This window comes from Quercus robur, chromosome 4 (genome assembly GCF_932294415.1).
Source record: "Quercus robur chromosome 4, dhQueRobu3.1, whole genome shotgun sequence".
In the NCBI taxonomy this organism is placed as follows: Eukaryota; Viridiplantae; Streptophyta; class Magnoliopsida; order Fagales; family Fagaceae; genus Quercus; species Quercus robur.
The window spans coordinates 17,747,267-17,761,519 of record NC_065537.1 but is presented as its reverse complement, the minus strand read 5'-3'; the positions used below and the strand labels follow the sequence as shown (position 1 = coordinate 17,761,519).

Here is a 14,253-nt window from a genome sequence, read left to right as displayed (position 1 = left end):
TGGATTAGAACAACAACCGTGTGTGATTGGAAATAGTGGGGGAGCTTACATGTGGCATGCACCACTACCATGATGGCCTTCTCCAGTGGTAAGTAACGAATCTCATCCTCATGTAGTGACTTGCTCACATAATAAATCGGCCTCTGTACAGCATTATCAACTTGTATTAGCACCAAACTCATCGCGTGGGAGGCTACTGCGATGTAAGCAAACAAAACCTCATCCACCTCGAGTTTGGACATGATGGGTGGTCGAGACAGATATTCTTTCAACTATTGGAAAGCCTATACACATTCCTCGGTCCATTCGAACCCCTTCCACTTGTTTAACAACTAAAAGAATGGCCTACAGCTGTCTGCTGATCGGGAAATGAACCGGTTTAGGGCAGCGATCATTCCTATAAGCTTATGGACCTTTTTGGGATTCTGAGGTGGTCGTAGATTGTTGATTGCCTTAATCTAGTCGGGGTTGACTTTAATTCCACGATGTGTGACCATGTAGCCTAGGAACTTCCCTAATCCGACACCAAAAGAACATTTGGAAGCATTAAGTCGTAGCTTATGTCTTCTCAAGATAGCAAAAATATTCCCGAGGTTATGCTCGGACTCTGCCTTGCTCTTTACAACCATATCATCGATATAAATCTCAATGTTTTTCCCTAGTTATGGCTCAAACATCTTGGTCATGATCCTCTGGTAAGTAGCACCTACATTTTTCAAACCAAAGGGCATCACTTTGTAACGGTAATTCCCAAAGGTGTGACAAAAGCTGTCATCTCTTGATCGTCCACAGCTAGAGGTATTTGATAGTATCCTTGAAAGGCATCCAAAAAGCTCATCTGAGGATGACCTACAGTGGCATCTACTACCTAGTCAATTCAAGGCATGAGAAAAGGGTCTTTCGGACATACTTTGTTCAAATCTGTGAAGTCCACACATACTCGTCATTTTCCATTTTTCTTCTTCACCACCACAATATTGGCCAACCATTCAGGGTAGAACTCTTCTTTAATAGCCCCAGCTTGCTTAAGCTTCATCACCTCGTCTTTGACGGCATCAGAATGATCCTTAGATGAGTGTCGAGGTGGTTGCTTTTTGGGGACGATGGACGGGTTGACGTTCAAATGATGACAAATGAAGTTTGGATCCACCCCTGGAGCTTCGTAAGCATTCCAAGCGAATACGTCAACGTTCCTCTTGAGGAATTCCACCAACTCCTCTTTCTCTTGAGGTGGTAGCTAAGCTCCAACCTGAAAAAACTTCTCCGGATCACCACTTACAGTAAATTTCTCTAAATCTTCACATTTGGCGTCCTTGGCTGGCCCCTTCACGGTTAATACCGGAGACTTTGACTACTATAAGCCACCCTCAACAGAAGCTGAGGACTCAATTGCTGGCTGATGCAAAATTGTAGACACAAGGCATTGCCTAGCTATTGATTGGTCCCCTATTAGCTCTTCAATTTGGTCTCCTGATGGGTACTTCACTTTATAATGCAGAGTTGAAGAAACAGCTCTTAGGTTATGGAGCCATGGTCTGGCCACAATAGCTGTGTAGGGTGAGTATGCGTCTACCCCAATGAAGTTTACTTCCACCACCTCTGAGCCAGCCTGAATGGGCATCCTAATCTGACCTCTTAGAATAAAAACTTTCCCATCAAAACTTACCAAAGGTGAATCATAGACTGTCAGATCTTCAAGCTTTAAGTCCAATCCCTTATACAAGTTAAGGTACATGACTTCTACACAACTGCCCTAATCTACCATTACTCTCTTAACGTCATACCTACTATTCTGAGGGTAACTACCAAAGCGTCATCATGTGGTTTGATGGTTTCAATTTTGTCTTCGTCCGAGAAACTCAATGGTGGTCAGACCTCTATCCTAGCTTTCTTCGGCTGAGAGTGAGAGTCCTCGGGTGGTAGCCTAGTTACAGACATTACCCTGGAAAGGTGAGAATCAGTTCTCCCAAGCATAGCAAAAATGACATTGATGGTACCTAGCGGGGGCCTTGAAGGAGTATTCCTTAGAGCCCCTGACCTTGATTGGTCTCCTTGTCCGTGGGGCCGGTACAGAAATTGTTGCAACTTCCCTTCCTTGACCAGTTGCTCTAGATGGTTCCATAGTATTCTACAGTCCTCGGTGGTTTGTCTCCTCTCTTGGTGGTATTGGCAATGAAGGCTTTAGTTGCGCCTCAAAGGGTCTCCACTCATTCTGTTCAACCACTTGAAGTATGGCTCGTTTTTTATCTTCTCCAAAACCTGATGCACCGGTTCTCTAAACACAACGTTAATCGCTTGAGGAGCTGCAAGCTCAAATTTCCCAGCAAAATCCTTCCGGGGTCTATTATTGTTGTAACGGTCCGACCTGAAATCCCTCCTCTCTTGAGGGATAACCTTGCCTTTTCCCTTGCCTTACTGTTGGTCCTCTTCAACCCTCTTATACTTGTCAATCTGATCAATGAGCTAGCGTACACTGATAATAGGCTTCCCAGTCAAAGATTTCCTTAAGCCATGCTCAGCAGGTAGGCCGAGCTTGAATGTGCTGATAGCTACATCATCAAAATCACCATCTATCTTGTTGAACATCTCCCAATATCTGTCCGAATATGTTTTCAGGGTTTTTCCTTCTTTCATGGACAGAGACAACACGGAAGCTAAAGGTCGAGGAACCCTGCTGCACGTAATAAAGCGGGATCCAAACACCTGAGTGAGTTCCTTAAAGGAATCAATGGAAGTTGCTCTCAGACTATCAAACCACCTCATCACCACAAGCCCTAAACTGGATGGAAATACTTTGCACATCAAGGCCTCGTTCTTGGAGTGTATAGCCATTTTTTGATTGAAGTGGTTGACATGCTCCACAGGGTCTATTCCACTATTGTACATTGTGAATGTGGGCTGAGTGAACCGCTGAGGAAGTCTCCCTCCCTCAATCCAACGCGTGAAAGGTGACTTGGAAATTTGGTAGAGTGTTTTACTCATAGCGTTGTTTCCCAGGCCTATCGAGGATGAATTTCTGTTTCTGCGTTCATGATAATAGTCCTCGTCATATGAGAAAGACTCGCTAGGAGGAGTCCTTAATCTGCACCTATAGCTGCCATCCTCTTCATCATCGGAAGAGAAGTTAGAATTGGATGGAGCTTGCTTTCGCCGTTCATGGCTCAAGCTTCTCTTTAGGTGATCAATTTCCTTCTGCATGGCTTTGGTATCTTTCTCCTAGGAGAGATGGCTGCCACCCCGAAAATTGGCTCTTACTAGTATGGGTAGTACGTACACTCCCCTCCCAGTCTCTCCTTTACTTAAGTTCACGGAAGTGATCTTGACGTTGAGACCCCATGGATTCTGCTTGGTTTGAACCTGAACCTACCATAGTTGAATGTCAAACTCACTATCACACCAGTAATTCCCCACAGACGGCGCCAATTGTAAGGACCGAATTTGAGTTCCTAGCCCAACGGTAGATGGACTAAGGTCCAAAAAACCCAAAACAATGAATTTGTAGAGAATGAGTTGGAAAACTAGGCTCTAATGAATTAGACAAACAAAAAAGTAGGTTTATCAGACATAAAGATGTAAATGGACAGGTTTATAATGAGGAAAATTGTCCTCGACAAAGTCCGAAGAGATCTATTCTTATATATTTTTATCAGATTTGATTACAAAATCAGTTCTTGATGCTACAATAATTTTCTCTCTCTTTTCCGATCCCTTCTTTCAGTGTCCTCCTTTTTCTTTTATACTGTCTCTCCTTTTCATCTTCACTTTCCACGTGCATGCTAGATGATTGGTTTTGATACTTGTCCCATTAGCTCTTCCCATAAGTCCTCATGCAATAGTTGTAAGGCTGAAATCTACTGTTCAAGTATCACCTCCACATTAATGCGGTCAGAGAGTTAGCTGCAGTGCATTTAATGTGGAGGCAGCAGCTTTTTCCTAAGATATTTTTAGGATTTCTCCCTGTCTGATGTCACTATAATACATATCCGCACCCATGGAACTTTTTGGAACGTTACCTGGGACGATAAGCAATCTTTTCGGACCTTGGCATTGGTTAGCCGAGGATGTACTTATCCTCGGCCCACCCCTTGAACTGTTATGACCAAGATTGATCTCTCTATTTACTAACGCAGCCTCTTCTGACAAAGATATCTCTTTCTCGGATAAACCCTTGTCCTTGGATTGGGCCACAGGCCCAATATATAAACAGAAAACGAACTTCTGGGCCCAATATCCGTACATATATAAATGTATTAAATTAATAAAAGTAGAAAAACGAACTAAAATAGTCTAAATAAATATAAAAATCTAATTTTCAAATGGAAATCTTTCATACAACCCCACCACCTACCACATCTGAATTAAAAGGAAATTTATTTATTTAAACAAATCTTCGTACAATTATAGCTGCTTACCACATCACTATGCATTTTTAGTGCGATGGTTACTACACAAGAATAAGTGTTTGTGGGATATGGAAGGAAAGGGCGGAGTTCAAGTCTTCAAAAGGAAGTTTTACATATATATATATATATATATATATATACACTTAAATTAAGTTAGAATAAAAATTCTACCTTGTAAAAAAAAAAAAAAACCTGGTTACTTATCTTAATGAGAAGACCATGTGGAAACTTCCTTGTAAATGGGAATCTTTCATACAGCCCCACTCCCCACCACATCTGAATTAAAAGGAAATTTATTTATTTAAACAGAGCTTTTTAGAATCATAGCTTGTTACCACGAAACGACCGTGTACTCATCTTTTGATTTAAATAATAATAATAAAAAAAATAAAGCAAAGAATTAGGAAAGTAAGGGGCGCGTGCTCAGGAGGAAACTTCCTTGTAAATGGGAATCTTTCGTTCAGCCCCACCACCCATCACATCTGAATTAAAAGTAAATTTATTTATTTAAACAGAGCTTCGTAGAAACATAGCTGGTTACCACGAAACGACCATGTACTCATCTATTGATTTAAATAATAATAAAAAAAAAAATAAAGCAAAGAATTAGGAAAGTCAGGAATCAATGACTTGTGGCAGCACTAGGAAATTAATGGGGAAAGGTAGTTGAGAGTTTAGAGTTGAGACTAGCCCAGAAAAGAGTTGTTGTCTTAGCAAAATACAGGGGATGTGAAATTGTGAACGCACACGGAGAAAGAAAGAACAGAGTCCAATCCTTTATTGAAGAGGCAATTATCTAATAGGAATTGAATCCAGCTTTGTTTCAAGCATTGCAATCACTACTACTGTAATTTCAATTCCCACACCTGTAAGTTGTCATTTTTCATACATATTCATCCCTTTTATTTATTTGCTTTAATTTTTTCCTTGAAATGAAAAATCCATACCAAATTGTTTTTTTCTTCCTTAATTTACTTTCCTATTAATTTTTATTTCTCCTCAGTTTTAATTCAATGTACTTTTTTGTTTGTTATCTAAATTATAATTCAAGATTTACTAAGTATATTTCCAGCGGTTTCCATGAGTACTCAAGGAGCCTCGTCGTCATCATCCTCTTCTTCTTCAACACCTCAGCAGAGTTTTAGAAAATGTTTTGTAGAACTTGTACTTGTTGTTTGGCGATGGATGGGCGTTTGTTTTTTTAGGAACAATGAAGAAATTGAGAGAGGGAAATCTATTTCGCCAGAGCTCGTAAAAGAAAAAGAAGAATCAAGGTTTGTTGTCAGCACCCTCTTAAAAAAAAAGAAAAAAGCTACAATTATGGAGTATGGATCTTCAACATGAATATTTTCTCTTCATTTAAAATGGTTTAACATTTTCTAGTATATTTTTGACTATTTCCATGAGCAGTCAGGGCGCCTCAATGTCATCACCATCTCCTTTTTCAACACCACAATGGAAATACGAGGTGTTTCTTAGTTTTAGAGGTGTGGACACTCGTAGAGGTTTTACTGATCATCTATATGCTGCTTTGCAACGGAAAGGCATTTTGACCTTTAGGGATGATGAAGAACTTGAGAGAGGAAAACCTATTTCGCCAGAGCTCTTGAAAGCAATAGAAGAATCAAAATTTGCTATCGTTATTTTCTCAAGAAACTATGCATTTTCTACATGGTGCTTGGATGAACTCACAAAGATCGTTAGATGCATGAGAGAGACAGGACTGATGGTTTGGCCAGTTTTTTATGATGTGGATCCATCTAACTTACGAAAACAGACAGGAACTTTTGGAGAGGCCTTTAGTGAACACGAAAACCGTTTCACAGAAAACATAAAGAAAGTGGAAATATGGAGAGATGCTTTGAGAGAAGTGACCAATCTATCTGGTTGGCATCTACAAGATAGGTAATTTTCATAACAAATATATTTCTTTTGATATTTAAACGGTTAGTGTTTTTTCATATATCATGAAGTATATATATATATATATATATATATATATATATAGATAGGTAGGTAGGTAGGTAGATAGATAGATAGATAGATGGATAGAACGTAACATTATATGCGTGGATTGAATATTACTTACTAGTTAAGATTTTGTTGTTTTATTAGAAATAGTTTGTGACCCCTGCTTTTTAAATAAATAAATAAATAATTGTGACCACTGCTTTCCGATTTTGGAAACACTCCTTGGCAATAATTAAAAAGGAACTACTTGATTTGAGGACATAACTTTCTTTGAATTATAAATTTATTAAGATTGTCTATTATTTTCATTATTGTTATTTTTTTTGGGGAAAATTACAATTTATGCTTTGTGGTTTGGCTATTTCACAATTTAGTTCACAAAATTTTTATTTTGGTGGAATGTATGTGTGCATTTATTTATATATATGTTTATCAACATATAATTTAAAATCCAAATATTTTATAAGCTAAAATATTGGCCTAAGTACTTTAACTCAATGTATTATCTAAAATAATATTTATATATATATATATATTTTTTTTTTCCTTTTAATTTAATTTTTTTTTTTATCATATAGTCATATATATATTTTTTTTTCCTTTTAATTTAAATTTTTTTTTATCATATAGTCCAAAATATCTATATTGGCTAAACACCCTAAAAATCTCCGATTTAACTAGTGTAGGCCAGTATAGAATGGAATTTTATTTAGTACATTTTTGAGAAGTACTATACTGATTTAATGGCCGATACCAGTATAGTTTTGGCTTCCTTGTTTATAATACTTTTAAAAACTGAATGTGATGCTTCAAAAACCCAAAATTACCTTCTGCCAAATTTCAAATTGGATTAAGTTTACGTTGGTCATATAAGTGCTTTTTTAAAGGATTTAGTTTTTGCCCAATCATTGTTTTGGGTTAAATAAAATCCTCATAGCTCATTTTGTCCATTTTATTCACAAATAAATTTTTTACATAATTTTATTCGGTAAAAAAAAGTTTACATAGTTTTGAAGAAGTGGAGCTTGTAGTAGTTTATAATGATATTAGTGGCTAAATAGAAATTCAAAGAACACCTTCTCTCAAGGGGGGAAAAATCATAATTTGGGCTGTTGGGCTTTGACTCAAAAGGTAAAAACTTCCTTTGTGTTGGCACTACTTTTATTTTTTGTACTCAAGCAACCTAAAAATTTGATGGATATATTTGAACTAAGTATAATGAAAACTATAGCTCTGAATTTGTCCGGTTGAAATAAGTATAACTAATATAATATGCAATTCTTATATGAGCAGTTCTACTTCTATCCATGTTGCTTGAGCTATTCACATGCGTTTGAGAAAGGAGTATTCTTGCCTAATATTTTTCTTCCTTCCCTATGGTTTTATAATTGTGTTTGGACAATCATGTAATTATTTTCTATCTTGTTCACAAGCATGAGTCAGAATTTATCCTAAACATTGTGAAAAGGATGATTTTATAATTGGTTTGGACCAACATGTTAATATTTTCTCTTTTCTTTGTAGGCATGAATCAGAATTTATCCAACACATTGTGGAAGAGATGATGGAGAAATTGAGTTCAAAGTCCTCAAGCATTAGCAAAAACTTCATAGGAATAGAATCTCAGGTGGCAAAATTGATCCCTTCATATTTAGGTTTTAAGAATGATGTTTGCATGATAGGAGTTTATGGTATGGGGGGAATAGGAAAGACAACTCTTGCTAGAGTTGTTTATGATGAGTTTCATAGTCATTTTGAAGCTTCTAGCTTCATTGCTAATGTTAGGGAAGATTCAAAAAAACACGGTTTGCATCGATTACAACAACAACTTCTTGCAGACATTTTGGAGGACAAAAATATAAATATAAGGAATGTTTATGAAGGAGTTGACATGATTAAGAAAAGGATATGTCATAGAAAAGTTCTACTTGTTATAGATGATGTCAACCAATTGGATCAATTAGAAAAACTGGCAGGAGAGCGGGACTGGTTTGGATTGGGGAGTTGGATCATTATAACAACTAGAGATGAACATGTGTTGGTCCAACATGGAGTTCTTAAAAGATATAAGCCTGAATTGTTAAATAATGATGAAGCTTCAAAACTTTTTTGTTTGAAAGCCTTCAAAATGGAGCAACCCAAAGAAGGTTATATGCAACTCTCCCATAAAGTTGTAGAATATGCTAATGGCCTTCCATTAGCTCTTATTACTTTGGGCCCCTTTTTGGTTGGAAGAACGATAGATGAATGGAAAAGTGCATTGGATAGTTTTAAAAATACTAAAGGAGAAATATTTGATATACTTAAAATAAGTTACGATGGACTAGAGGAAATGTGGAAGGAGATCTTTTTAGATATTGCATGTTTCTTTAGAGGGCAGACAAAAGATATAGTAATACAGATATTAGAGAATTGTGGTTTTGATGCAAGAATTGGTATAAGTGTTCTTTTGGAAAAATCTCTTCTAACCATAGATGGCAATGGCCGTTTGGGGATGCATGATCTACTAGCTGAAATGGGTGCAAAAATTATTCGTCTAGAATCAGGTGGAAAGCTTGGAAAGCAGAGTAGATTGTGGCTTAATGAGGACTTACTTTGTGTATTGGAGAATGATATGGTAAGAACAATGACAATGCTATAATTTTATTTCAGAAAATGAGATTAAGTAGGTATAGTGACATAATTTTGTTTAATAAATTAGTTCTTTAAAAAAAAATTCCAGTAGGTAAGTGATTATCTAAGTATTTTAGTAGCAAAATAAAGAATTAAACATTTATTTACCATGATAAAATATTGTCAATGAATATTTCTTATATTTTGAAAAAAAAAAAAATCTTTGTAATTGTTTATAAAATTGAATTCATATTTCTTGATGTAATCAACCAATCTTTCATTTCTTGGTTACTACCTAGAACAAAAAGCTATCTTAACATTTTTTTTTTTTTTTTTATATATATATAAAACCGCAGGCTTTATTTCTTTATTTATTTATTTCATTGCTTTTAAAGTAATATTGTAATCTCTTAATATTTCTTCTCTTGGTCCTGAATTTCTAAAAGGTAAAAGTGCACCTTTCTAGTTTTAATGTATGAGTTTTAAAGAGATTAATAAGGGAAAAAAAAATTTTAAAATAAGATTTTGTACTACAATCTATTAGTTACTAATGGGACTCTTATCATCCGTTTGACTTAGTTTTTTGAAAATTTTAGTTGTGTTTTTGGAAACGTGTTTTAAAAAAATGAAATTAAGTGTCTAGTAAAATATGTGAAAAGTATTTTTTGATATGAAAAATTGCATCATAAAAATGCAATTTTTATGAGCTGAGATTTGAAAACACACCTTTTCTCTTATTATAAAAATGTAATTTTCTTAAAAATGCAAAGCCAAATACCAATTCTCTTGCATTTTCATTTAATTTTCTCTTTTTTACACAAAATAACAATGCCAAATGGTAATATGTAGTACATTTTACTTTTTTTCTATTTATTAAATTTAAAGTTGGGCCCTCCTAGTGGAGAAGAGGGTAAAGCAAAAATTAAATAACTTTTAGAAAGGTTACATATATGGAAAACTCAGAATTTTTTTTTCCTTTACGGATTTAACTCAATATAAAACTTGTGTCATTTTGACTACACTACTAAAAGGCCGGTCTAAAGCTGTGTTTTTCTTGCGATCTATTACTGCGTTTTCCACAAACGCTACTACAAACAATGACCTGTTCTGGCGTTGATACCAAGACTGGATACTTCTTGGTGTGTCCGTGATCTCTAACGTTTAAATCCCCAAAGCAGAAGAATATAAGAAAGAAAAAAAAAGAAAAAGAAATGCAAAACAATAGTGCTTGTGTATATTTGCACAAGTATCGTAGCAAAAATACATTTTTTCACAATGTATGCATAAGTTGACGTGGGTCATTTTTTGGGTTGGTTAGGCAAAATTTGGCCTTTATGCTATTTTGCATGAGTTGATGTGAACGTCCTTTACTTTTGAAATTTTTAGGCATCAGAAGCAATTCAAGCCATAGCCTTATTTTGGAAAGGGAATTTCAAATCTGAAGAATTTCCTGAAGTTTTTTCGAAGATGTCTAATCTTAGATTGCTGATTATTAATGGTTTCAACACCCCGAATGTTCTCGATTTTGCTCCAAATAGCCTGAAGTATCTTTCATTGAGTTGCAGTTCTTTAAAATGTTTGCCATCTAGTTTCCAACCAAAGGAGCTTGTTCATCTTCGCTTGTACAAGAGCAAGTTTGAATATCTTTGGGAAGGAGAAAAGGTAATTTTGTTCTTTTACTTGATTTTCTATTATTTATTATTTCTATTTTCTCTGAGTGTAGCTACAATACGCTCCTGGCGTATTTGAGCTTCCTCTTTTCATTCATAAAGTTGTTTTAATTAAAAAGAATTCTTTGCTTATTAAATTAAATTCTATTTTTAATGGAAGCTTTGTTTTTTGTAACAGCGTTTAGGAAAGTTAGAGTTCATTGATCTTAGTTCTTCCACAAACCTTATTAGGACACCTGATTTTTCTGGGGTTCCAAGACTTGTGGAACTAAAGCTTTGTTGGTGCAGTAATTTGGTTGAGATCCACCCATCTATTGGACAACTTAGCAGGCTTAAGTATTTAGATCTGAGGTACTGTGAATCTCTTACCAATCTTCCCAGCATGTCTGCTGAAATGCAGTCTCTTACGACTATTAGACTATCTGGTTGCTCAAAAATCAGTTCCCTTCCAAAATTTACTGGAATTATGAAAAGCCTATCAGAACTCTATATGGGTAGGACTGCTATTAAGAAACTAGCACCCTCATCGATCAAGTATTTGACTGCTCTTACTTTATTTGATCTAAGTTACTGTAGTAATCTCAAATTTCTTCCATGCAACATGGATAATTTGAGGTCTCTTGAAAACCTCATTATTTCCGGATGCAAAAGACTAAAACTGTTGCCAAGGCTTCCATCAACTGTAAGATATATAGATGCTCAATCTTGTTATTCTCTAAAGCCGTCACCAGCACTAGTCAAACGGAGTAGCTTGTTACAACCTTACTGCCAGTGGTTTCCATACAATGAGAGCAGTGGTGTAGTGGCATCTACAATATTATACCGTTACCTACAGGTAATCTCTACTATCTCTCTTGAATTGTTAAATTACAGTTAACTACAGCCGTAGTTGTGTTTTGGGTACAGGGACTCCTTTGTCGAAAAACTGTTAATGAAACTTCTACCAAAAGCAAAGAGGATGAGGGTGAATCTATAACTGAATTTCAAATAATTATTCACGGATTAGACATTCCGTCTTGTTTAACTCATCAAAGCGGGGGGAATTCAATAAGCATAGAGCTGCCTTCGAATTGGTGTAATTGTAAATGGATGGGATTTGCCCTCTGTGCATCAGTATCAGCTAGTATATGGGAAACAATTGACGTTAGAGCTTGTGTGATAGCCCTTGGTGATACTTCTCAGAATAACCATGTCTCTAAACTTTTGTTTGGGACGATGCGTTGTGCGGAAAGGAACCAGGACAGCATTTGGCTACTGTATTTGTCTCGTGATAATTGGTTTGCTACTGTTGGGAATGGTGAATGCAGTCAGATTAAGGTAATATTTGAGACCGATGACTTTGCCTTTCAAGTGTGGGAATGTGGGGTCAGTTTGGTATATGAGCAAGATGTAGACGAGTTCAGCCGAACAAATGCACAATGTTTGATTGAGAAGTTGAGAAGGGATTAACCTCTTAATTCACTGGTAATGGCCAACTCAAACATTCTTCATGTTAATGCCCAATCCTATTTTCTTTCTAACTATACATCTGGTTTCGTCACTGTCAAGTAATTCCCTGTCATTTTTCTTTTTCTTTTTTTGTTTCACCATGTGCAAGCAATCCCAATCACCCTATACTTTTTGAGTTCCTGAAAATTAACCTTGGATTCCACCATGAGTTTATTGCCAGTTGTCTAAGCCTCTGCATCATCATCACTTACAAGAAGCATAATAATTAGTAAAACATTAGGCAAGCAGTTTAGAATATGATCTAGATAGGAAATACATTCTCAAGCCTAACCCATTACATTTCTCAAAGGATTTTGCTAATGTAGATCTTTCAGTCCTAATTTGGCAAGCAGTTTAGCATAGAGTTTGTCCCCTCCTCTTCAACTCAACCAACTATTTTTTAAGAAAATATCTGATGGTTAGTGGATTTGAAATGTTTAATAGAGTTAAGGTGCCTGACGATTCCTATGGCCAAAAGTAGTATTATCCTAGTAATTGAACAAATTAATTATTAACTTTTAATATTTCTGGAGTTCAAAGCCGGTCACCATATCTATACACTGACCATGCATTTTTCTTTTAATTGTATTTTTATAAGCTTTCCCTTTGACAATTATTTTTGCAGGCTATGCTTGTGCATCCTGACAAAAATATGGGAAGTTCACAAGCAAGCGAATCCTTTAAGAAACTCCAATGTGCATATGAGGTAAAAGTCAATAAGAAGTACAGTTTTATGTGTTTTCTTGTTGCTACTTGATGCATATCTGAGATAGAAATTCAGCGAATTTACGGAGGTTGTGGTTCCCTTTGTAATTTATAATGGTCTGAATGTTACAGGTTCTTTCTGATTCTAAAGAAGAGAGACTATGACGAGCAATTGAGAAAAGAGTCCAGGACTAGGAGTGTGTGTCAGAGGTCCCATAGTGCATCACATCAGGTAAATAATGTGGTATTGCTTATTGATGTAATTGCATCTACTTCTGGAGGATTATGTCACTGTTTTCTTAGAAATTTTGGGGTCTTCTTGATGAATCCACAACATGGTAATGACATATTTATCCATGCTCCTTAATTTGTACATTTAATTTGTCTGTTCCAATTTGCCAAATTTGTAAGGATATGTAGGAAACCATCTTGTGCACTTTGATTTCTCAGTGTAACATCAATAAAGCAAACTTTTGATGGAAAGGTCATATTTAATGAGTTGCAAGAATTATCTTTATCTTTATTTAATAAAGATAAAGATAAAGATAATATCCCATGAAAACTAATCCTAGTTGAACTCAAACTATAAATGAAAGTCTTAGTCTAATCAAATCTAATCAAAACTGATCCAAATACATAAGATAAGATATTCCCCTCAGATAATAGATTTAGTGTCTGCACCAAAGTCACTGATACTGAGTGATAACCTCAAATGAAATTTCTTAACGCCACTGCTACCATGAGCAGGGTAATCAGGACTATCGCTCTGAAGAGTCGAGACGTATACAGTGCACCAAGTGTGGCCTTTCACATATATGGGTATGCACCAATAGGAGCAAGGCTACGGCAAGATGGTGTCAGGTTACTCTCTCTCTCTCTCCCCCACTCCCCAATCATCCGTTTCTGCACTTGATTTTTGTAGCCATGAGTTGTGAGACTTGTTTTGGCATCAGGATTGTTGTCAGTATCATCAAGCCAAGGATGGAGATGGATGGGTTGAATACAGAGGCTCTCTGGTATTTGAATGTCCTCAAAGGTAATTCATATATACATACTTTTGAGTATGTATATTGAAGTACATGTATGTTAAGTTCACCATATCATCACTACCCCTATAAGTAAACCTAACATTACCGTGCTAAATTATGAGGGCATTTGTAATGTGTGCCTTAAACAATAAAATTCTGGTATCATCTTAACATGAGAGTATTTGTCATTTTCCAAATGCTCAAAATACAAGCTCACTTGTTCTGGTATAGTGGTATTTTTTTTCTTTTAAATTTCATGTTCACCATACCGTCATGTATAAAAAATTTTATTCACCTTATCATGCTGCATGTTTGCTTTGTTTTATTGAATCATTATCAATGTCTTTCCTGATTACAGTGATGTGATTAGCATGC

At 35.8% G+C, this 14,253-nt stretch overlaps 2 protein-coding genes across 6 annotated transcripts in view; both read left to right on the top strand.

Annotated features, from left to right (window-relative positions):
* LOC126720715 (uncharacterized) overlaps positions 1-14,253 on the top strand; it is a 30,685-nt gene that overhangs the window by 15,101 nt on the left and 1,331 nt on the right. Inside the window, exons 7-8 of one of the 2 annotated variants that reach the window (XM_050423479.1) lie at positions 13,598-13,711; positions 13,804-13,886. The exons of the other annotated variant lie outside the window; for it this stretch is intronic. Of the exons in view, the coding sequence (XP_050279436.1) occupies positions 13,598-13,711; positions 13,804-13,886 (197 nt within the window). The remainder of the gene's footprint in view (positions 1-13,597; positions 13,712-13,803; positions 13,887-14,253) is intronic. 2 annotated transcript variants of the gene reach the window in all.
* LOC126720714 (disease resistance protein RPV1-like) lies at positions 5,002-13,048 on the top strand. 4 transcript variants are annotated; one of them, XR_007653617.1, is made up of 9 exons: positions 5,002-5,271; positions 5,465-5,677; positions 5,814-6,308; positions 7,899-8,991; positions 10,374-10,649; positions 10,836-11,492; positions 11,564-12,121; positions 12,771-12,851; positions 12,983-13,048. XR_007653617.1 is itself a non-coding variant. In XM_050423475.1 (7 exons), the coding sequence occupies exons 2-7, from the start codon at positions 5,484-5,486 to the stop codon at positions 12,104-12,106; spliced, it is 3,258 nt and encodes a 1,085-aa protein (XP_050279432.1). In that variant the 5' UTR covers positions 5,003-5,271; positions 5,476-5,483; the 3' UTR covers positions 12,107-12,731. The 4 variants fall into 4 exon arrangements, 1 of the variants encoding a protein (XP_050279432.1); XR_007653616.1 differs by having other exon boundaries at positions 5,455-5,677; XR_007653615.1 differs by having other exon boundaries at positions 5,003-5,271; positions 5,476-5,677.